Source organism: Rosa chinensis, chromosome 4 (genome assembly GCF_002994745.2).
Source record: "Rosa chinensis cultivar Old Blush chromosome 4, RchiOBHm-V2, whole genome shotgun sequence".
Lineage (NCBI taxonomy): Eukaryota > Viridiplantae > Streptophyta > Magnoliopsida > Rosales > Rosaceae > Rosa > Rosa chinensis.
This window is the reverse complement of record NC_037091.1, coordinates 23669521-23691194: the sequence shown is the minus strand read 5'-3', so window position 1 is coordinate 23691194 and position 21674 is coordinate 23669521. Positions and strand designations below refer to the sequence as shown.

The 21674-nt window shown below is 39.6% G+C and overlaps 3 protein-coding genes and 1 long non-coding RNA gene across 7 annotated transcripts; 1 reads left to right on the top strand and 3 right to left on the bottom strand.

Annotated features, from left to right (window-relative positions):
• Positions 1 to 247: 247 nt before the first annotated feature.
• Positions 248 to 2729, bottom strand: LOC112200750 (L-type lectin-domain containing receptor kinase IV.1). Of its 4 annotated transcripts, none has more exons than XM_024341758.2 (3): positions 1912 to 2729; positions 1329 to 1812; positions 248 to 1112 (listed from the first exon to the last, which is right to left on the bottom strand). In XM_024341758.2, the coding sequence occupies exons 1-3, from the start codon at positions 2504 to 2506 to the stop codon at positions 347 to 349; spliced, it is 1845 nt and encodes a 614-aa protein (XP_024197526.1). In that variant the 5' UTR covers positions 2507 to 2729; the 3' UTR covers positions 248 to 346. The 4 variants fall into 4 exon arrangements, with proteins under 4 accessions (XP_024197526.1, XP_024197528.1, XP_024197525.1 ...); XM_024341760.2 differs by having other exon boundaries at positions 1329 to 1817; positions 1912 to 2050; XM_024341759.2 differs by having other exon boundaries at positions 347 to 538; positions 640 to 1112; positions 1329 to 2729.
• Positions 2730 to 8671: 5942 nt separating this feature from the next.
• Positions 8672 to 10972, bottom strand: LOC112200365 (L-type lectin-domain containing receptor kinase S.4). The gene has a single exon (XM_024341390.2). The coding sequence runs from the start codon at positions 10779 to 10781 to the stop codon at positions 8871 to 8873; it is 1911 nt and encodes a 636-aa protein (XP_024197158.1). The 5' UTR covers positions 10782 to 10972; the 3' UTR covers positions 8672 to 8870.
• Positions 10973 to 11521: 549 nt separating this feature from the next.
• Positions 11522 to 13143, bottom strand: LOC112200366. The gene is made up of 3 exons (XM_040518694.1): positions 12521 to 13143; positions 11888 to 12307; positions 11522 to 11738 (listed from the first exon to the last, which is right to left on the bottom strand). The coding sequence occupies exons 1-3, from the start codon at positions 13141 to 13143 to the stop codon at positions 11522 to 11524; spliced, it is 1260 nt and encodes a 419-aa protein (XP_040374628.1).
• A 706-nt stretch (positions 13144 to 13849) lies between these two features.
• LOC112196831 lies at positions 13850 to 16243 on the top strand. Its single transcript, XR_002935401.2, has 3 exons — positions 13850 to 13936; positions 14027 to 14101; positions 14672 to 16243. It is a non-coding gene; the product is annotated as an uncharacterized LOC112196831 (long non-coding RNA).
• The last annotated feature ends 5431 nt before the right edge of the window (positions 16244 to 21674 follow it).

The window sequence follows — 21674 nt, the reverse complement described above, 5'->3', positions numbered from 1 at the left end:
GATTGGCCATTTTCCTACATATACAAAATAAATAGAGAGCATCAGATGCTCTTATGCTCTTATAAATAAATAAGACAAAATATAGTCAAATTTTGACCAAGACAAAAGATTCGCTCCGTATGGCCCTATATTTTAGTGATAGGTTTTATAGGAATTAGACATACGTTGCTTTTGTACAAAACCATATAAATAACGTGTTTAGGTACTGGTGCACGCTCATAAGTACTTTCCAAAAAGAAAAAAAAAATGAAAATTGAGTAGTACATACAGTCAAATGATTCAAAGGTGCACAAGCAATAAGCATAAGTTGTGTTCGGCTGTGAACGTTAATATACTTGATTTGGATTCAGCGACCACCTGATAGGAGAGTCGACTCTGGAACATATGAACACTGATACGCCAGTTCAACATCATCAGAACCTTCATCATTCACAAATGCTAAACCACTTGAATAGAGCCGAAGAAGTGACAACTCCGGAAGAGCAATATCACCCTCCAAATACTGCATCACTTGTCGCATGCTTGGCCTGGTTGCTGGCTGCGAACAAGAGCACAACAATGCAAGCTTCAGCACCAATTCCACTTCCTCAACAACAAAATCGTTACCCAAGTTTTGATCTCTTGCCTCTAGAATATTACCTCTATTCCAACACGAAAAAACCCGATGAGCCAAAACAATATCCTCCTCTGGTCCTTGTGTCTCTATTGGCCTTCTTCCACAAGCAACTTCGAGCAAAAATGCCCCAAAAGCAAACACGTCTGTGCTCATGGTGGCCCGACCTGTTCTTGCATGCTCCGGGGCTAAATACCCAAGTGTACCAGCTACATGAGTAGTTTGAGGGTCTGTTCCATGGGCACATAATCTTGCAAGTCCAAAATCTCCCAGTCTTCCATTCAAATCCTGGTCTAGTAGCACATTGCTAGCCTTCACATCTCTGTGAATTACTACTTGTTCCCACTCCTCATGAAGATAACACAACCCTGAAGCCACACCTTTGATGACTTTAAATCTCTGACTCCAGTTGAGAGTCACCTTCGGTTGGTTGTAGAGGTACTTGTCCAAGCTACCATTAGGCATGTAGTAATACACCAAAAGTAGTTCACCATTTCGCCTGCAAGCAAAGTAATAAATTTGATGTTAAAATAAAATATACAAATATATAAATATCAAAAGAACTTGGGGATTGAAAAATTGACACATTTTTTTAACAAACCGCACATGTGCATAGAGCGGGGCGTGACATGAACTCTTCCCTGAAAAGTTAAAAAGAAAACGCTCTAACCATGCTTCCTACTACACTCCTAAAATGTTATGTGAGCCTTATTACCTGCAATAGCCCAAGAGTTGTACTAAATTCCGGTGACGGAGCCGGCCAAGGCTAACAATTTCTGCAACAAATTCCTTCATTCCCTGCCTTGATTTATGCGAAACCCTCTTCACAGCAATGTCAAGCTTAGAGCTGGGTAATATACCTCTATAGACCTCACCAAATCCCCCAACACCCAAGAGCGCTTGCTTTCCAAACCCTTTAGTGGCTCTATACAATTCTTCGTATTTAAACCTTTGAGGCCCATACTCGAGCTCCCAATCTTCAAGTAGTTCTGCGTACTTCTTCCTTCTCATGACAAAAACCACAAGAGAAATCGCTAGCATAACTAAACTCACAGCCATCACAGGCACACCAAAGGTCAGAAGTTTAGACACTTCTTTGTCTCCTATCCTAGGCAATTTGGGAAGCAGTGAAGGAACAAGTTCTTGAGCTTGGCGATTCATCTGAAAGCTCCAGCCCAAAATATAATGGAATGTAATGACTGAGCTGGAGGATGCGGAGAAGCCAATATACATAGTTTCGTTAAAGACTGGGGAAAGGTCATATTTCAAAGACAAGAGTGGAATTTGTGGTTTCTTACCAACATCAATTGGAGCCAAAAAAACATTAATTCGCTTCCGGCCACCATCATACTCCACCCAAACTGTCATTGGATTACCACTGGTGAGGTTCAATTTCCTTCGGTGCCTTGGGTCGTTGTTAACGTAGTATCCTGCTGTTGCTGACTTCAAAGAGTCGAATCCATTGATGTCGATCCCAACATGATTGTCATCGATGTCAACGGAATCTTTGCTGTGAATCGTGTCGAGCTCCACAGCAAAAACATGATTGCTCATATTCCGATTGTCGGAGCCACTGAAAAGGATGTGCTGGTCTGGAAAGATAACAAAGGCGAGTCCATGGTCTCTGAGAGTTTTGTATTCTGATCTGATAGCGAAGACGAAAGTGGTAGAGAAGGAGGAAACTTCTGAACCGGATGATGAGTCCTTTTTGAAGGTTACTGGCTCGGGGTAGAAGATATCCCCTTGATCTAATCTCAATAAACCATCAACCATGACTCCGCTCCATGAGTCGTTTTGGAAGGTTACTGACTCGAAACCATTGTAGGTGAAGCCGAAACCTTCAGCTGCTTCTACGACAAGTACTAGGAGAATTATTACAAGCTTGAAATACATGGCTATACTGATAATGTTCTTGAATCCATCTCACTGCCGTCTTTTTGAAGTTTCAGAACTTTCATTTCAAGTCTTTGCATTTGCTGATCGAGTCATCAGATTCAATACCCACCACCCAAAAACAGTAATGCAGCCAACATTACTTCGAGAAGAACTTATCGAGTAGATACGATTAACACTTGGAGTCAACCGTTGACCGTCGTTGTCACCCCCTACTAAAGTTACCTAAGAGCACATGGAGCGGAGTATCTATTGGAGGACCAATTGGAGAATTATAGGTTTCCTTAGCTAATGTTGCCGACTGATTGGAGGGGGCCACATGCCCAAGCAGTTCGATGACTGATGATTGGCAATCGTGTTACACGACCGCTGGTGGTGGGTCCATGGGCTTGATTGGAGGGGGCCACATGTCCGGGCAGTTCAATGACTGATACTTAGTAATCGTTTTGCACGACCGCTGGTGGCGGGTCCATGGCAGGGCATGCTGCCGACAGGCTTTTTTTTTTTTTTTTGCCCTTTTTCGACTGATCTTATTTGATAACAGTCACTTAATTTCAACCACCGGATCGAATGATCTAACGGCTGCAATTAAATGATAATGGTAATTTTTTTGTACTAAAAATTAATCCATTAAAAAAAAAATCTCAAATTTATTTTCAAAAATTCTATAAATTCCAATTCCCTCACGTTAATTTCTCACACCAAAATTTCTAAAAATTTTACCTCTTTATTTTCTTCCTCCATCAATTCATGAATAGTGGATTATTCAAATTTGAAGTGGGAATAGTGGATTGGCAAGCAAATTGTCTTTCATTGGTGCATTGTGTAAGCTAGTGGCAATTGTCAATTTGGAATGAATAGTGGATTGGCAATACCTTTTTAGTTGGCAAATTAGCAATTGTCTTTGATTCATGGATGCATTTGCTCTAAGAAAATTGACTGAGATAAAACTCCAGAATAGCACATTTCAAAGAAATAAAAAAAACAAGATGCGCATTCAGAAATATCAATCAACTTAAACTAAATTCCTTAATCACGGATGACCTTCATTCAAAACCCGAATTCCCTAAACAATTACTATTGCAATTCCCATATTAAAAGTTTAAAACTAATGAAAAATAAATTGATGACGTGGTTGATGTTATGTTAAGTTCGGTCATTTGTCATTAACATGTTAGAAATGTTGTAAATATGTGAAAAGTATTATAGTATCATGTGAAGTCTGCACATAATAAGCACATCCATGTGTTACATACTCAAGTCCAAAAAGAGACTGATTTATCAAATGTTAGTATGCAAAATAATTATGTTTCTATTAAGTTTTAACAATCAAGTGTTAGTGACAGGACCTGCCCCGAATTTCCCCTTGAAATCCGAAGTGGCCCTGCGGGGCCCACCTTAGAGGAAAATTCTACCAAAAATTTAACAGAACTTCCCATAAAAATGGACTACCCAAAACCTGTAGAAATGAAATTTACACTTCTAAATCACTCATCCTTATTCTCCTGGAGCCACCCTGCTCCCCAAATCACAAAATCGTCCAATTCAAATAACACAAAACACAACTTGAATAACATTAATCCCACAGGTAATCAGAGCAATTCTAATAGAAAGGTAAACAAGGAAAACCTTATTCTCCTGGAGCCACCCTGCTCCCTAAATCACAAAATCGTCCAATTCAAATAACACAAAACACAACTTGAATAACATTAATCCCACAGGTAATCAGAGCAATTCTAATAGAAAGGTAAACAAGGAAAACCTAATTCAAAGGCAAACGCGGAAGCCATGCTGTTGACTATGCCTCAACTCCATGTACACCCGACCTCAACTAATTTCGCCTGCAAAATGGGCATTTAAAACCGAAGGGCCTAGGGGAAAGTACATAAAAATTTTAGCGTGAGTGGACAAAAATAAATAATTGAAAAGAAAAAGGATTTTATACTTTCTCACATTTATTTCTTTAAAAACCCGATACATGCAACAATTAAGGAAAAAAAATAAACTGACTGATGTTCAGCTCAAAAAATCGGACTAGCCCTGCTAGTCAAAAATAATATAAAAATAGGGGAAGAAGATAGTCATACGAATGAGCCTCCCAGGCTCGGGTGATAGCATCCCAGGCTAAAGTACTCCCCTATACTCTCGTTATATACCCACACGCCACTAAGTGTAGCGATTAGGATACTGGGCTTCAGCATTACTGTCACAAAGACGATAACCAGTGCCACAAAGGCGGACGGGCTTCGGTGATCCCATCACCTCACCACAAAGGCGGACATCAATGCTAGCATAATAATAGTCACCCAAAGTATGACAAAAGAAAATCCGTAAACCACATAAATCCATAAAGCTTCCCCAAATTCTCACAGTAAGTCAAAAATATCATCGACATGTCCCACACACCAAAAGTATCTCAAATCAATAGCAGAAAGGCGAGATCAAATTATAAATTGTAAATCAGAAACAAAACCAAATCCAAAATCATCACTAAGGCATTCCCAATGCAAAAACCAAAAGTCGATAAATAAATAAGAATAACAATAAATCAACGGCGTGTCCCACACGCCAAAATATTCTCGGGTCAATGATGAATAAGCAAGGAAGTTCAATAATGAACTAATATTCCATTTTGGAAAAATATCATGGAAAATACTTTGTTGAAAAACAACATAAATCAAAGTTTTGAATCCCAGCATAACAAAATTAATATCCGAAATTCACAACCGGAATAAATCATAATCACTTCATGAAAATCATCATTGAAAGTAATTCCACGAGATGAATCGAAATCAAAATCCGAAAACAATCATATGCTCGAAAGGTAATATGATAATTAAATAAAGCACTAATTCAAGAATTAAATGCATGCATCATTGTTTAAAACAAAAGTCCACTCACAGTACTATTTAGGCGATCACGCGTACGAGTTCTTTCGTCGAGCAATAGCTCGGTACGTCGCCCTGTAAACAATTATATTCCGTAAATAACAATCCGGCAATTAAATACGATTCCAAAATCCTACCCTCATAAATTAATATCTGAGAAAAATTCAGGTACCGTTCCCAAACTATTATGCCAAGTCCAAAATGATATCCGAACTCTCAAAAGTATCAATGTGATACCCAAAGACTTATATTGGCATCAACGTGATACCTCCGTCAAAAATCTCTAACGTCTCCGTTTGTTTAGTAACTTGGCAAGCACGTGGACCCCAAAGAGAAGGGCATAATGGACTTTTTACGTAATAGTGAACCCTAATCGAACAAAACCACATTTCCGTCATTTTCGATACTTTCCTCTTCTCAGTCTTCTGAACTTGATCCAAAACATACCCAATCCCTCCCAAAATAAAGATTTGACCTTTATCTCCAAAAAATTTGAAAAGTGAGAATTCCACAGTAACAGTCTGATCAAAGCAGGTCACGGACTTGATTCTCGAATCTACGATAGTGGAGGATCACTATCATGGCAAAGATGTGGGGCATATTTAGGGAGTATGGACCACCAGCCGAAAGTGAGTCCTCCAATCTATATCTTCTGTTCTATATTCGTACCCTATGTAAACGCACTTTGTCCAAAAGTTGAAAACGAGTTTGTCTCTATTCTGGCTTTCACTGATGAACATATTAAAATTGGTTTCATTGTGCTAGTTTAATAAAGAAAAGAGAAGATTTGTCTGTTCTTAGTTTTTAAACAGTGCTTTGGACTGTAGTTGAATCATCATTGAACATAAACTGTTGAAATCCCCATCTGTTTTCCAGAAAATTAAATGTTGAATATTTTAAGTTATCTGAAATTTGAGTTGAAAGCACATGAAATTGCATCTCCATAGTCTGTTTTGTTGCGTGATGAAGTCATCCTTGAACATGTGACTGATGATTGAACAATGGGTTTCGAAAACTGAAGATAGGTGATGACTTTTGTTCTTGTTTTTTTTTTTTTTTTTTTTTTCCAGTTCCAGAAAACTTGTATACAATGGAGATTTTTCATGGTGGTTATTTTGACAAGAAGTCGGATGGCACATGGAAGTATAAGGTTCCCAGGTTTAACAAGTTGGAGGGGAAGACATGGAAGAAAATCAAGCAAACTGTGGAGAGTACTTCGGGTCCTAATGTTGGTGCCTCAACATCACAATCAAATCCGCAGCCTCCCACTCAAAGTAGCCAGAATTCGGCAGCTGGGAGTGCTCAATGGAAAGCATCAGAGCCTATGTAACCAAGCCAAGCTTCATCTGAATATGCAGCATTTTAATCCAATTTGAACTATCTGTTTTTGTTATTGCTTAACGCTTACATTTTGCTAAACTACCAGTGAACATTAAGCACTTGTTGCTTATGCATTTTGCTAGACAAATTATGTATGAGTCATTTGTCAATGGATGATTCAATTCTTATGATCTTTTTCATATTAAAGTGATTGATTGAATTAGCTTTTATGTTCATATTTGTTGTTGCTTGTTCAATTTGAATTTATGTATACTGATCTTGATGGACATGGAAATAGATGGTGTGAAATGAGTTTGTTATAATGATCAACATCGAGTCAAATTAGGTATAGTCATTTTGCTTCAATTTGGAGGCAAAACTGTTAAGGAACAGAAAAAAATAGAGGGAAGAGGCATGGGACCGGTCAAATAGGGAGGCAAAGGTACAGTTGACCGAACTGAGGCTTGTTTCTGGTATTTGCCCTTTTCTTTGGGGCCCACGTGCTTGCCACGTCAGTAAACAAACGGAGATGTCAGAGATTTTTGACGGAAATATCACGTTGATGCCAATATAAGTCTTTGGGTATCACATTGATACTTTTGAGAGTTCGGGTATCATTTTGGCCTTGGCAGAACAGTTTGGGGACGGTACATGAATTTTTCTCTTAATATTTCTATTTCTTCTCCGATTTAACCCAAACTTCACAATTAACACCAATTTATTACTTTAAAGGTTCTAGGGCAGAACCGAGAGAAATCCGATGTTCCGATTCTAGTAATTCAATAACCGAAATCCCCAAACTCCGAAATTTCACAATCGATAACCAAAACAACTCCAAACTTCACCAAACTTTATATATATATATATATATATATATATAAGCTCTAGATCAAACATAGGATTAACTAGCTAAAAACCGAAGCCAAAAACCTGCTCTACACGCCTCCACGCGCTACCTACAGTAGCGGCGCGTGGGGTTCACGCGCCACCGGCCACCACCTCCGATGGCCACCAAATTTTGGTAGCAGCACCTACTCAACAGACCCAACAACTTTCTCAACTGAGACAAAGTCAGAAAATGAGTAAAAGTACCTCAACAATTAAGAAGAAGGTTGAACCCGGTTCGTGAATAGTGACCCAAAATTTCAAACCTTTGATTCTTCCTCCACACTTCAAATCGCTGCAAAATACTTGGGGAGCATCATCTACGTCTCAAGGCGCTTCCAAAGGACTAAGGTTTGTCGTCTGTGGTGGCCGGAATCGGGAGAAACCGGCGTTGACCTCAATATGCTACAATGACCGTCCTCTTCTTCTCGTTGCTGCACCTTCCACAGTTCAAATTAAGCTACCAAACAAACCCGGAAATGAAGAGAAGGAAGAAAGCTTTCCAATGACACCTTATGCGTCAAAATCCATCGCCGGATGGAGGAGTTATGGCCGGAAGAAGGTGAAGAGGTCGGAGGGGAAGAGAGAATCAGGGAGAGAGAAAGAGGGAGACTCGGTAAATTTCCGAGCACAGTAACTAGGCCTTTTATAGAAAATTATCATGAACAGTAATTTTAGTATTTTGACCATAATTTTCGTATACGAACTCCGATATTTACGTGCCACATATGTACAGACTCGGTTTAACGTCCTCTACGACTTTCCAGAAGAAAATTTTCTCAAATTTTGACCCGAACAAAAAGTCAACTTTTAGGACCACTAAAAGTATCGAAACAAAGTGAAAAGTGAAAATAATTGTCGTTTACCGTCCAAACCAAATGATTAGTAAACCGGTAAAGTGAGATACGGGACTTAACAGTTAGGGTCCTAATCCTAGGAGAAATGGAAAAACTAAGGATATAGAAAAGCAATAGGAAATGCAATTCAATTCTCAGATCATTCTTTACAATGCGACTAGACTCCAGCTATATAGTCGAAATAAACGACAACGTTTACATATTTGGACCTAATATGAGCTTACACAACCAAAAAATCTATTCTGAGCCTGGATACAAGTTTGAGCTTGGAGGGAAATCTGAATTCTATCTAGTTTGCCCATGAAGAAGATAGAGAGGAGAAGTAGAAACTAGAAAGAGAAGCAAAACTAGCATCCATCTCTCTATTAGAGTAGCAACTCATCCTATCAAACGAAGACGACGACACAAACGAGCTCACAAGTCATCAAACCCGGTCACATGGGACCCAGTTGGTGGTCTCAGTTCCTCCGGAATCTCAACCTCCCCATCCAAACACCTCACCACCAGCCTCATATTGGGCCTGGCTCTCGGCCCATGGGCCGAGCACATCAACCCCAACTTCACCACCATCACCACTTCCCGCTCATCATAAACCCCATCAAGCCTCCGATCCACCACCCCAAGTATCTTCCCCTCTTTATACCTATTCCAAACCCAGTCCACCAAAACCAACTCCTCGGGCATCACTTTGGGCTCAATGGGCCTCCGCCCGCATACCACCTCCAGCAAAAGCGCGCCGAACGCATACACATCCGAACCTGTACTCGCCTTCCCGGTTGTGGGCAACTCCGGAGCCAAATACCCGAGCGTACCCGCGACCCTAGTCGTATTCGAGTTCGACCCATGTTCATGCAGCCTCGCCAACCCAAAATCCCCAAGCCTTCCATTCATTTCGCTATCCAGCAACACATTGCTGGCCTTGACATCTCTGTGAAGCACAACCTGCTCAAACCCGTCGTGTAGGTAATGAAGCGCGGAAGCAATCCCCTTTATGATCTGAAATCTCTGTTCCCAACTCAACACCGATTTCGGCTCATCAAACAAATAAGTATCCAAGCTTCCATTTTCCATGTAATCATAGACCAGCATTAGGTCGCCTCTTCGGCGACACCATCCCAATAATTGGACTAGATTTCTATGCCGGAGCCTACCTATGCTTGCGATTTCAGCCACGAATTCCCTTAGACCCTGTTTCGAATCGTTCGAGATTCGCTTGACGGCTACTTGGGTTTTGGAACTGGGGAGTGTTCCTTTGAACACTTGGCCGAACCCGCCTTCGCCGAGGAGCTCTTTTCCTCTGAACCTTTTTGTGGCTTTTTTCAGTTCTTGGTAGGAGTATCTGTGTGGGCCGAGCTCGAGCTCCCATGACTCGATTGGCTCGGCGTTCTTGAGCTTCCTGATGAATATGTAGATGGATATGGAGATTACAGATAGAGCAAGAATAACGGCGGCCACTGAGACTCCGATTTTCAGAGCTGAGTGATCTTTTCTGGGTATTGGAATTTTAGGAAGAGAGGCCAGATGAAGGGGTTGGGGCTGTCCATCAATCTTGAAGCTCCAGCCCAGAATGTAGTGGGAGCTGGTAATCAGACCTGTTGAAGCCGAGAACCCAACATACATGAACTCTTCGAAAATCAGGGAGAGATCTACATGGAAAGAAATAAGTGGGGTTTTGGGTTTGGAAGAGAGTGGTGAGATTGTGACATTGATTACATTTTGAGCTGAATCATAGTCTATCCAGGCTTGAATTGCTTTCCCACTCTTGAGTTTTAAGTTTTGTTTGGTTGTAGCATCTGTGTAATATGCAGCTTCAGCTGAGGCATTTGATATCAAGCTGTTCAGGTCGATCCCTACATGATTGTCATTGATATCTCCAAATTCAAAGTCTTGAACAGTGTCGAATTCGATTGCAAAGATGTGTGTGGAGGAGTTGCCAATATCACTGCTATTGAAGAGACCTAGATATCGACCAGGCAGAGAAATGAGATCCTTAGATGGGGCGATTGTGAAAGCAAAGCCATGGCCGCCGAGCTTTGGATACTCAGGAACTATAGTGAAAGCAAATGAGGTGGAGAAAGAGAAGGCCTTGCCATTTGTGGAGTTTTTGAATCGAATTGGTGAAGTGTAAAAGGCACTACCCTGCCATCTAATGTTGTCATGGGTCAATTTGAGAATGCCAAGATCTTTTGCGATATCTGCTATTCCTTTCAAGGTTATGTTAGTGCCCACATGTTTAAAACCAGGAAAGAAGAGCTCACTGACCTGAGATGAAACTGGTATTGAGAGCAGAAGAAGAGCAGAAAACAATATCAGAGGATCTGCCATGTTAGGTGCAATCTTCAAAGCATTTGGATCCACACAAACTAAGGAAGGGTTTGAATGAGATTGGTGGGATTGGAATTCTGGGCTGTCCTATGAGAAGTCTAAGGTTTAGATGGTTTTGTTGAATCTGAAAGAGGCAAATGAAGAAAGAGGTCCGGTCGAGCTTCTTTCTCCTGCAGGCCAGAATTTATAGTTCTCTAAGAGCATCTCCCATGGTAGGCTATAATCCTATTTATAGCCTACCCCTTACTCCCACCGTAAGCCATATCCCAAAGACCAAGAAAATTTTTTAGCCTTCTCAAATTTGCTAGGCCAAATTTGGCTGCAGATTTGGTAAGCCAAATTGTGGGCTCCGCTGCTTTTTTTTTTTTTTTCATTAAGAACATAAATTTTACATTTAAGAAAAATCATGTTTCCTATATACATGGGTTATTTATAATGTTACTAAATATTAAAATTACATCATTGTAAATATCTTGTTGAGATCTTTAATATGAGCCCAATATTTGATATGTTTAGAATTTTTAAAATAAATGTGTAACCATTAATTTTTATGATATACTTATTTTCATTTAACCAAATCGACTAGTTTTATTGATAGCCTCGTCAAAACCATACTCGGAAATATATTCTGAGCTGGGAAAAAGAGTACTAGAATGTGAAATACTAAAACATAAACAACAACATAAAGTAAAACAACGAAACTAACAATTATTGAATTACACATAAAAAACTAAAATTAGCTAGTATTCCGGTAGATTAGCATCACTTCCTCCATAACCATCGCTTGTTCCGAATCCACCACTTTCATTGTACTGAGGCACTCCTCCACCGCTACTTGTTCCAAACCCACTACTTCCTCCAGCATGTGGTACTCCTCCACTCCCACCACTTCCTCCGAATCCACTTGAAAATTGTAAAGGACTACCAAATGTAAGTAATAAATGTAACACACGAGAACTAAGAGAAATAGACAACATTAAAAGAAAATTAACGCAAAAGAAAACATTAATCAACTACTTCAAGCTTCATCTCTGCCATGACGATCCCATAGATGATCAATCAATGCATCCCGAAGTTCAAAATGAGCCGTCTTGTCTTTGATTTGCCTATTTCGAGCAAGAAACTGATTAAATCGTGCATCTTCATCAACGACCATCTCAACAGTAGGGGCTGGCGCCTGATTAAATTCTCTAATCGGAGCTGTCAAATCACGCTCATCCTCAATGATCATATTGTGCATAATGATGCATGTAGTCATTATATCATGTAAAACACGTTTATCCCAAAAACGTGCTGCACCCTTAACAATTGCCCAACGTGATTGAAGTACTCCAAAAGCACGTTCAACATCTTTCCTACATGATTCTTGCTTTGTGGCAAAAAATTGTTTTTTTCGTCCTTGAGGATCATGAATTGTTTGAACAAGTGTGGACCACTTGGGATATATGCCATCAGCTAAGTAATAACCGACATCATAAGCCTTATCCTTAATAAAATAATGACATGGAGGTGATTTACCTGCAGCAAGCTCCGCAAATAAGTAGGATGCTTCCAAAACAATGATGTCATTGTTGGAGCCTGGTAAACCAAAATATGCATGCCATATCCAAAGATCATAATCAGCAACTGCTTCTAAAATAATTGTTGGCGATCCACTACGCCCTGCATACGCACCTGCCCAAGCTGCTGGACAATTTTTCCACCTCCAGTGCATGCAGTCTAAGCTTCCTAACATTCCTGGAAACCCACGTTCTTCACCAATATGAAGGAGTCTTGCAACATCAATAGCTGTTGGTTTTCTGAGATATTGCTCTCCAAATATTTCTACAATAGCCCGACAAAACTTTTTCATGCATCTAATTGCTGTGGACTCACCAATTTTTAAGTATTCATCGAGAGAATCAGCTGGTACACCATATGCAAGCATTCGAAAAACAGCTGTGATTTTTACAAAGGATGACAATCCGAGCCTACCAATTCCATCGCGTTGTTGCATAAAGAAATTGTCATGATTTTTGACCGCATCAGCAATCCGATAAAATAAACTTTTACTCATTCGAAAACGTCTGCGAAATTTTTGCTCACCAAATCGGGGGACCTCCGCAAAATAATCTGTAAACAAATTGTGTGCAGCAGCTTCTCGATCACGATAAACAACTATGTGACCAGGAATTGCACCTCTCCGGCATGATTGAGCATCATCTTCTTCGCCGTCGAGATTTTCTGCTAAGAGGAGATTGTTGTTAGCACACATACGAAGTAACAAATCTTGTTCCAGATCAAATGCGGCCAAGACAGAATTGCAATACTCAACGGTTCCATTTGAAGAAAGAGAGGATGATGATATTTGGGATGAATCCATTGTAGTGACTAATTTGAGAGAGAGAGAGAGAGATTGAAGAAAGTTGAGTGAAAACTGTTGTGATGAAAACAATAATAATGTCCAAGTTTTTATAGAAATTTTTGTTGGTAGGCTAAAAAAGCATATTATAGGGAATATTCTGTTTTTGGTAGGCTAAAACCATTTGGCTTATAGCCTACCATGGGAGATGCTCTAATGGAGTTTAAACGATTAGGGACAGGAAGATTATAAAATCATACTCACAAGAAGATTCCAAGAGGGAGAAGTATTCTATGCACCGACGGTGTACTATACACTGCGTTTTGACCGTTGACTGGTGGGCCATGGAGGGCCCCGCTGGTTTGTCCGTCACAAAGCCGTGAAGCTTCTGTTTGTTGTAAATTTAAATGCAGAAGGTAGAAAAGGATGAGTTAAGGTGAATTGAGTTTAGGGTTGGGTAAATACTAATCTTTATGCCGCGGTGTTCACGACACCTAGAGAACTAGTACAAACAATGATATGCATATTTTGAAGTTTTACCTTGTGAAGTACAATATTTATCACTTCTCCATTTTGTTGTCATTATCGCAGCCATTCTTTGTCCAAAAGTCTTCAGATTTCTCTCGCTACATTAAACCTAATACATGCTATTCTGTATTTGCTTCTATCTGAAGTTAGATTTTGATCTTGAACAAACAATATATGCCAATGAAAATGGAATTGTTGAGTCTTATATATATTCTGTTTACTGTAGGTGGAGGCTGTAAAAGGGAATATACTTCTACTCTCTGGTGTGGATTTGGTTGATGGGACGGTAAGTTTTACATTTTTTTCTCCCACATGTCTTGTGTTTTTTTTAAAATTTTTAATTTAGAAATCACACTTATTTAAATTTTATCAACAGCCTGTACTTGATGTCAAACCGTATCTTCCTTACTGTGACAGCATCCAAGAAGCAGGAGTGCCAAAGTGGTTAACGGTATTATTTCCATGGTCTTTCAGGAAGTTGTTAATACCTTTATTTCTCCATGATATAAAAGATTTAACTTTTAATGATAGGAGGATCATCTTCCTTTATAATCCAAGAACCAAAACGTTCAAGGTGGAGGTTGAAAGCCACATGGGTCTAGTCATGACCTGGTGATTAGACTACACATACTGCTGATACAAATTCTTAACTTCGTTGGAGAATATGCTATGCAGTATGGATTCTGTTTGGGGATTAAAGGTGCTCAGTGAAAGTAGATTACGAATACATGTGTTTAGTCATGACCTGGTGATTAGACTACATATACTGCTGATACAAATTCTTTACTTCATTGGAGAATATAGTATGCAGTATGGATTCTGTGTGAAAGTAGATGATCAATACATGTGTGTGTGTGTTGGTCGTAGTCTTGTGGATAGTTTTGTCCTTGATTATTGCATTTCAGAGATTGCGAAAATTGGTCTACAGTATTGTGCTGAACAAAGACAATTTTGCATTGTGATTTTAAACGAAGCATTATCATGCCTCCTTGTGTTGAAATGATATCCGTCTTTGCTGCAGGTAGACAGGTCATTTTCAGTGGCTTCTTTTAGTTTCTCTGAGGGCTTCACTTCAACACTTGCTCAATGCTGGGCCATAACAGTGAGTGATCTATCTTTTTGAAAATAACACGTGCCATTCTTAAGGGGATTTTTTTCAATTTTATTTCTCTTTCCAAGTGTTCGTTTGTGGTTACAAATTTCTTAATACCTTGGTTTCTACCATTTTATTGTAAAAGCCAAACTCTTCATCAAAGAAACAGCAATGAGGCTTTTATGGATGCAATGATTAAGCGCAGAAACAAAATTGGGCTTGTCTCAAAAGTAAATAAATAAACAAATAGCAAGGACGATATAATTGTTCACATATAGATCATTCTTTTCAGAAACAGGAAACTTAAACATCAAATTATGCGAAGATTCTGCTATCCACCTAGGTGAGGGTCACCTGGTGACGTGGCAGAACGACAGCCGCCGATCGGTTGGTCCAGGCCATATGTCAGGCTGGTCAGACCCAATTTGACTAACGTGGAACTCTCCGTTACCGTCTTCTTAGAAACGGGTTTGAAGAAAAAAAAAATTGCAACTTTGATTCAGAGACAGAGAGAGAGAGAACGGGTAAAAAGTGGGTAAAATCCCAATAATAAAGAATGACATCTCTGGAGCTATTGTTCTTCTTCTTCTTCTTCACCGCCCCCGTGCTCGGATACAAGCTCCCCAAACCCGAAAATTCATCTCTATGATTGAGGTAGAAACGAGGGGGCAAAAGCCTCAGTTCATTGAGGTAGAAAGAAGGCGAGGTACCTCCCTCTGGTACCCTCCCCAAAGCCATATCACCGATCATGGGATCGGTTAATCCCATTCTCGCCTCCGCCGAAAAACCAAGAATTTCGAAGAAGAACTGGTGCAGATTAAAGAATCAGCCCCTCCGACTTATCATTCAAGGCATTCGACGATCCCTCTCCCTTTGCATGTTGAAGACCGCTTCCAAGCTTGGAGCTGATTCCAAGCAGAAATCTGTTCAAACTGTCACAAAAACTGAGGTACCCATCTTAAATTTTGATTGCTTTTTACCTTGAATTTGTGTTCTTTGATTGGTTTTCCAATTGGGTCAATCGGGTTTCTGAGTTGCTGCAATAAACAAGATTAGTTGATATAGGATTAGGGATATCTCGAAAAAGTTGGTGTATTTGATTTTGGTTCTGGTTCTGGATGAACAGAATCGTGTGTAGCACGGGAAAATCCATACAGGTTGAATGGTTGGTTGACTGGGTTGAGATGTATTGCTTGTCGGCAAGGTTTCGTGGCCATAGGAGGTTAATATGCAGATACTTGATGTGAGGTGAAAGATCGGATCGGAGTTGGATGACAGGTGGTGGTTTGGATCGAGGATTGGTGGCCATCGTCAGTTTCGGTGGTTCTGCGTTCCTTGCAGAACTCGAAATGGGCCTGGACTTGGTGGTTCGAAATGGGCCTGGACGTTCGAAGGGCCTGGACGTTTGCCATGGGCTTTTGGGGTTTTTTATTGTTTTTATTTATTTTGTATGTATTTTTATTTTTTATGAATAAATAAACTACACTTTGTTATCTCAAATTTGTCCGTGACATAAAACTAAAATGGCAAAAAAAAAAATGGAGAAATTGTATAATTAAAGATCTCCAAGTGGACGTCGAACGGTTTTAGGAATTATTTTTTTCTATATTTTGTACACAAGTCACAAAGCAATTATTTTTTCTAGATTTTGTACACAAGTCACAAAGCTAGAGCTTATGCAAGATGGTCGTGAACAAAGTCTACTGATAGATTGGAAAATTGTGTGTTTTTGTTAGTTATATTAAAGTTATTATGGTTGATTGAGTTGATGGATTTTGAAATGAAGCCAAAAGCCGTTAATATTTTTACTATGTGTCTCTAAGGGGAGCGGCACCATGTCAGGATAAACGTTTTGGAATTTTGACATCTATAAGTAGACCCCCTGCCCATGAGAGTGTGGGAGCTGAAAGATGTAAAAAAATTAATTGGCAAGGACCGATTACGAGCATATTTGTTTTATGTTCTATTTAGGGTATCGAGTTGACCGGGTAGATTAAGGTCCAACCGAAGGCAGAAATCGCCGAAATTTCTACCACCTTCATATATTTGTATGCGGACAACATCCGACGGCAAAAAAAATTTCATTTCCTCCCCCATTTTGCTCATGGAGGGTAACAAGCCTAATAAACTAGTTATACTACAGTACTAGGCATATAAGGATTATATGCAATCAAAAATTTGTGAAATGGAAATTGATCGATCTGAAAATTCCCATATGTTTATACAATAGTGATAGGTATTGTCTGAAAAAATTAGACCGATCCGCTGTAAATAAGGCACCCAACGGAGCGGTCAACTCTTTACACACACAAGCTTCCCTAAGGGGAGCGGCATCATGCGCGGACAAACATTCCATAATTTTTACATCCGTAAGTAGACTCCCTACCCACGAGAGTGTGGGAGCTGAAAGACCAAAAAAAATGAATTAGCAAGGACCAACTACGAGCATATCTGTTTTATGTTCTATTTAGGGTATCGAGTTGACCGGCTAGATCTAGGCCAAACCGAAGAAGGAAATGGCTGAAATTTCTGGCACTACCATTTATTCATATGCCGACAACATCCGACGGTGCATTTTTAAAAATTCCATTTCGTCCTCCATGTTGCTCGTGGAGGGTAACAAACCTAATAAACTAGTTATACTACATTAGTAGGCATATAAGGATTATGTGCGGTCCAAAAAAACTGAAATGGAAATCGATCAATCTGAAAATTCTGATATATTTATACAACAGTGATAGGTATTTTCTGAAAAAATTAGGCCGATCCGCCTTCAATAAGGCACTCAACGGAGCGGTCAACGCTTTGCACACTCAAAATTCCCTAAGGGGAGCGGCACCTTGCGCGGACAAGCATCCCGAAATTTTTACATCCGTAAGTAGACCCCCTACCCACGAGAGTGTGGGAGCTGAAAGATCGGAAAAATGAATTGGCAAGGACCGGTTACTAGCATATTTGTTTTATGTTCTATTTAGGGTATCGAGTTGACCGGGTAGATCGAGGCCGAAACGAAGGTGGAAATGGCTGGAATTTCTGCCACAACCATATATTCATATGCCGACAACATCTGACGGTGTATTTTTAAAAATTTCATTTCGTCCTCCAGTTTGCTCATGGAGGGTAACAAGCCTAGTTTTAAGTAATACTACATTACTAGGCATATAAGAATTATGTGCGGTCCAAAAAATCTGAAATGGAAATCGATCAATATGAAAATTCTCATATGTTTATACAACAGTGATAGGTATTGTGTAAAAAAATTAGGCCGATCCGCCATGAATAGGTCACCCAACGGAGCGGTCAACGCTTTGCACAAGCAAACTTCCCAAAGCGGAGCGGCACCATGCCACGACAAACGTTATGGAATTTTGACATCCGTAAGTAGATCACCTACCCACGAGAGTGGGAGCTGAAAGTTCGAAAAAAGTGACTTGTCAAGGACCGGTTACGAGCATATTTGTTTTATGTTTTATTTAGGGTATCGAGTTGACCGGGCAGATCGGGGCCCAACCGAAGGTGGAAATCGCTGAAATTTCTACCACTACCATATATTCTTATGCGGACAACATCTGACGATGCATTTTAAAACATTCCATTTCCTCCCCCATTTTGCTCATGGAGGGTAATAAGCTTAATAAACAAGTTATACTACATGACTAGGCATATAAGGATTATGTGCGATCCAAAAATTCTAAAATGGAAATCGATCAATCCAAAAATTTCCATATGTTTATACAACAGTGATAGGTATTGTGTAAAAAAATTAGGCCAATCCGCCTTGAATAAGGCACTCAACGGAGCAGTCAACGCTTGCACAAGCAAACTTCCCCAAGGGGAGCGGCACCATGCTAGGACAAACGTTCTAGAATTTTGACATCCGTAAGTAGACCCCCTACCCACGAGAGTGTGGGAGCTGAAAGATCGAAAAAAGTGAATTGCCAAGGACCGGTTACAAGCATATTTGTTTTATGTTCTATTTAGGGTATCGAGTTGACCAGGCAGATTGGGGCCCAACCAAAGACGGAAATCGCTGAAATTTCTACCACTACCATATATTCTTATGCGGACAACATCCAACGGTGAATTTTTTAAAATTCCATTTCCTCCCCCATTTTGCTCATGGAGAGTTTTAGTTTTGAATAACCCTAATAAACAAATTATATTTAAATTGCTGAAAATGTTTGAGATGTACCATATCTTTATTTATAGTTTTGTTAATTTATATCGTTAGTAGTAAATTGGTATGACATGAATAAATTGTCGAATTTCTATTCGATTGTGGACACAAACCGTGCATTATTTTATAGTAATTAATGAATTAAATAAAAATGTTGATATTAATTTCTTAAAAAAAAAATGTTAAATCAGCGGCATTTTTCAATTTTCAATGTTCATTCTTTCCCTCCACGGGACCAATTTCACCTTTACGTCCACTAGTATTTATAGAAACTAACCCTAGAAACTCAACACAATCTCTCTCTCTTCATCGGCCGCACACCTAATTCTCTCCTCTCTCCTTTCCACTTCTCTCTGCCATCATCGGAGACCACCGTTTCCGGCCACCCATTCAAAACACGCCACAGCCAATCGATTCTGGACCCGATTGTGATCAAAACCCAAGAAGATCACTGCCATCCACGCCGCCTGCCTCATCACACGACCATCAAAGTCGCGACGGCGCTGCTCCCTAGCTCTCATCAAGTTTCGGTCATTTCCTCAACACACCCCCGCCATCAGCGTGCTCAGAGGAAGCCGGACATCAAAATCCAGAAGCCTCGCCGCCAGCCGTACCTCGAAGGACCCCGCACGTTCCATCACCGGAATCCTAGACCCTGGGTTTCTCCGGTCTTCCTTCTCCAAATTGAATCGAGCTCCAATACCTCCAAGAATAGAGTCAGTGCCTCTCCTTTTATCAAAACCAATGGCCCGACTTCTGATTTCAACTAGAGCCGCCGCGGACGCCGCCGGATTATTCTCTTCGTTCTGGTATCCCATTCTCCCAAGCCTCTCATACGTTAATAGGCTGAGTTAGTGAGTTTCAATTTCACTCTAACGGAGTTATTAATGTTCAGTTCTTTTGATTGTTGTTCTTGAATTTCGTTCTTGGAGGAAACAGGGGAAATTGAAATGTAAAGGGGAGCTTCTGGTCTTGATTTCGATTGATTTTTAAAGGGATGATGAGGAACTAAGGAGGACTGCATGAAGTCTCGGCAGAAATGGTACAAGGTAAGAATTCCAAGCCTTTGCGTTGTGAATGTGTTTCTGTTGGGATATTGAGATTAATTATATCTGTAATTTTGTGGTGGAGATGGATATACAGAATTGATGTATAAAAGCATTAGATTGATTGAATTTGGGATGTCTATGAATTTTATTAATACGGAATTGAAATGCTTCTGCAATTTGTTTTGGGTTTACGGGAGTTTAACTAAAATTTGCAGTCTTTCTTTATGTCTAAATAGCTGCAAAGGGAACTGACAGAAAAGAAGATGGGTATTCATAATCCAGTAGTGATGAAGCAGTTTCAATTGACAATGGAGGAAGGTAGAGTTTGAACAACTCATTTCAATTATGTAAATGGATCATCCTTTTGTTTGATCTGAAATTTGATCTCTGTTTTTTGTTCGTCTTTTTTGGCTTTTTAACTTCATAGTTGATGAGCTGCTGAAGAACATATTTGAGGTTAGACCTTATTTCTCTTTCAAGTTTGCTCGATCTGGGCTCTTAAAGTTTTGAACTTTGTGATATGCAGCACCAGATAATGAAACCCTTTACTCATTACAGTTTAATCATTTAGCTTTGCTTTTCTTTTGGAAATTACTTACTGCTGAATCTTAAATCAGTTTTATGGACTTGATCTGGGTCTCTGATGCATTGCATTTTGGGCTTTTCCTCATATTTTGGGTTGTTAGATTGATTAGCATGAAGTTCATCTTCTATGTTTCGAAGAGACTTGCTGTATTTAATAATTAATACTCAATCAATTTTCTGGCACTCTTCCTTCTGAGCTTGGTTATCTGGTCAACTTGCTGACCTTGTAAGCTCATCAAATCCTCCTTTTCTCAGAGTCTCTTCTGTGGATAAATGCATGCTGCATGTTGCTAATGCAAAAACTTGTTCTATTTTCAGGCTTTGTAGTAAGTGCAATGAAACATTCAAAAGACTGGAGGGGAAAGATCAGAAATGCTCAAGCGTCAATCAAATGTTGTACGAGCACTTAAATGCAGCTCAAGACGTAATTTCTACTTTCTGAATTTATATGAAACTATCAAAACCCTAGTATTTTTTCCAGAAAGTGTAGAATCAAATGACATTAACTTTGAAGCATGGATGGTTGAAATGAAAGGCACAACCTATCACAACAGCAAACATGGTAATCAGACTACAGTTAAAAACTGTAGTTTGATTAATTTGTTGGCCTAGTGCGGTCACGTTTCCGAATTTGTTATGTGTTTGACTCTAAACAAAACCCCAAACTCCAAATTTCTGTTATGTTTAAGTTGTATTATTGTTGTTCCACTCTGATTGTAAAGAATTGCTCTTGGGCTTCACATATGATAGTCGCCATAATTCTGTCTTAATTCTAGGTTTTCCATGTTGTGGTGCCCAGTCCTGTGATGTATATTCTGAGTTAAATATTGACAATTGAATGGTGCTACAGATAAATATTAGACGTACAAGCTCTAGATCTGTACGCTTGTTTATTGAGAAATCCGTGAGGAGGAAGACTGAGAAATCCATGTTTTTGTAAAATCATAATTAACTAGGCAAACAATTAAGAATTTTGGTATGGTAATATCAGCAAGGGTTCTCGGGGTTCCAATTAGGTCTATTAAGGTAATTAGTTTAGGTATCCCAGTATCAATGCAAAGGACTATCCTTAATAGGCAAAGGATTCATCAAAATGAAGAGGAACTTGGGGCACAAAGAG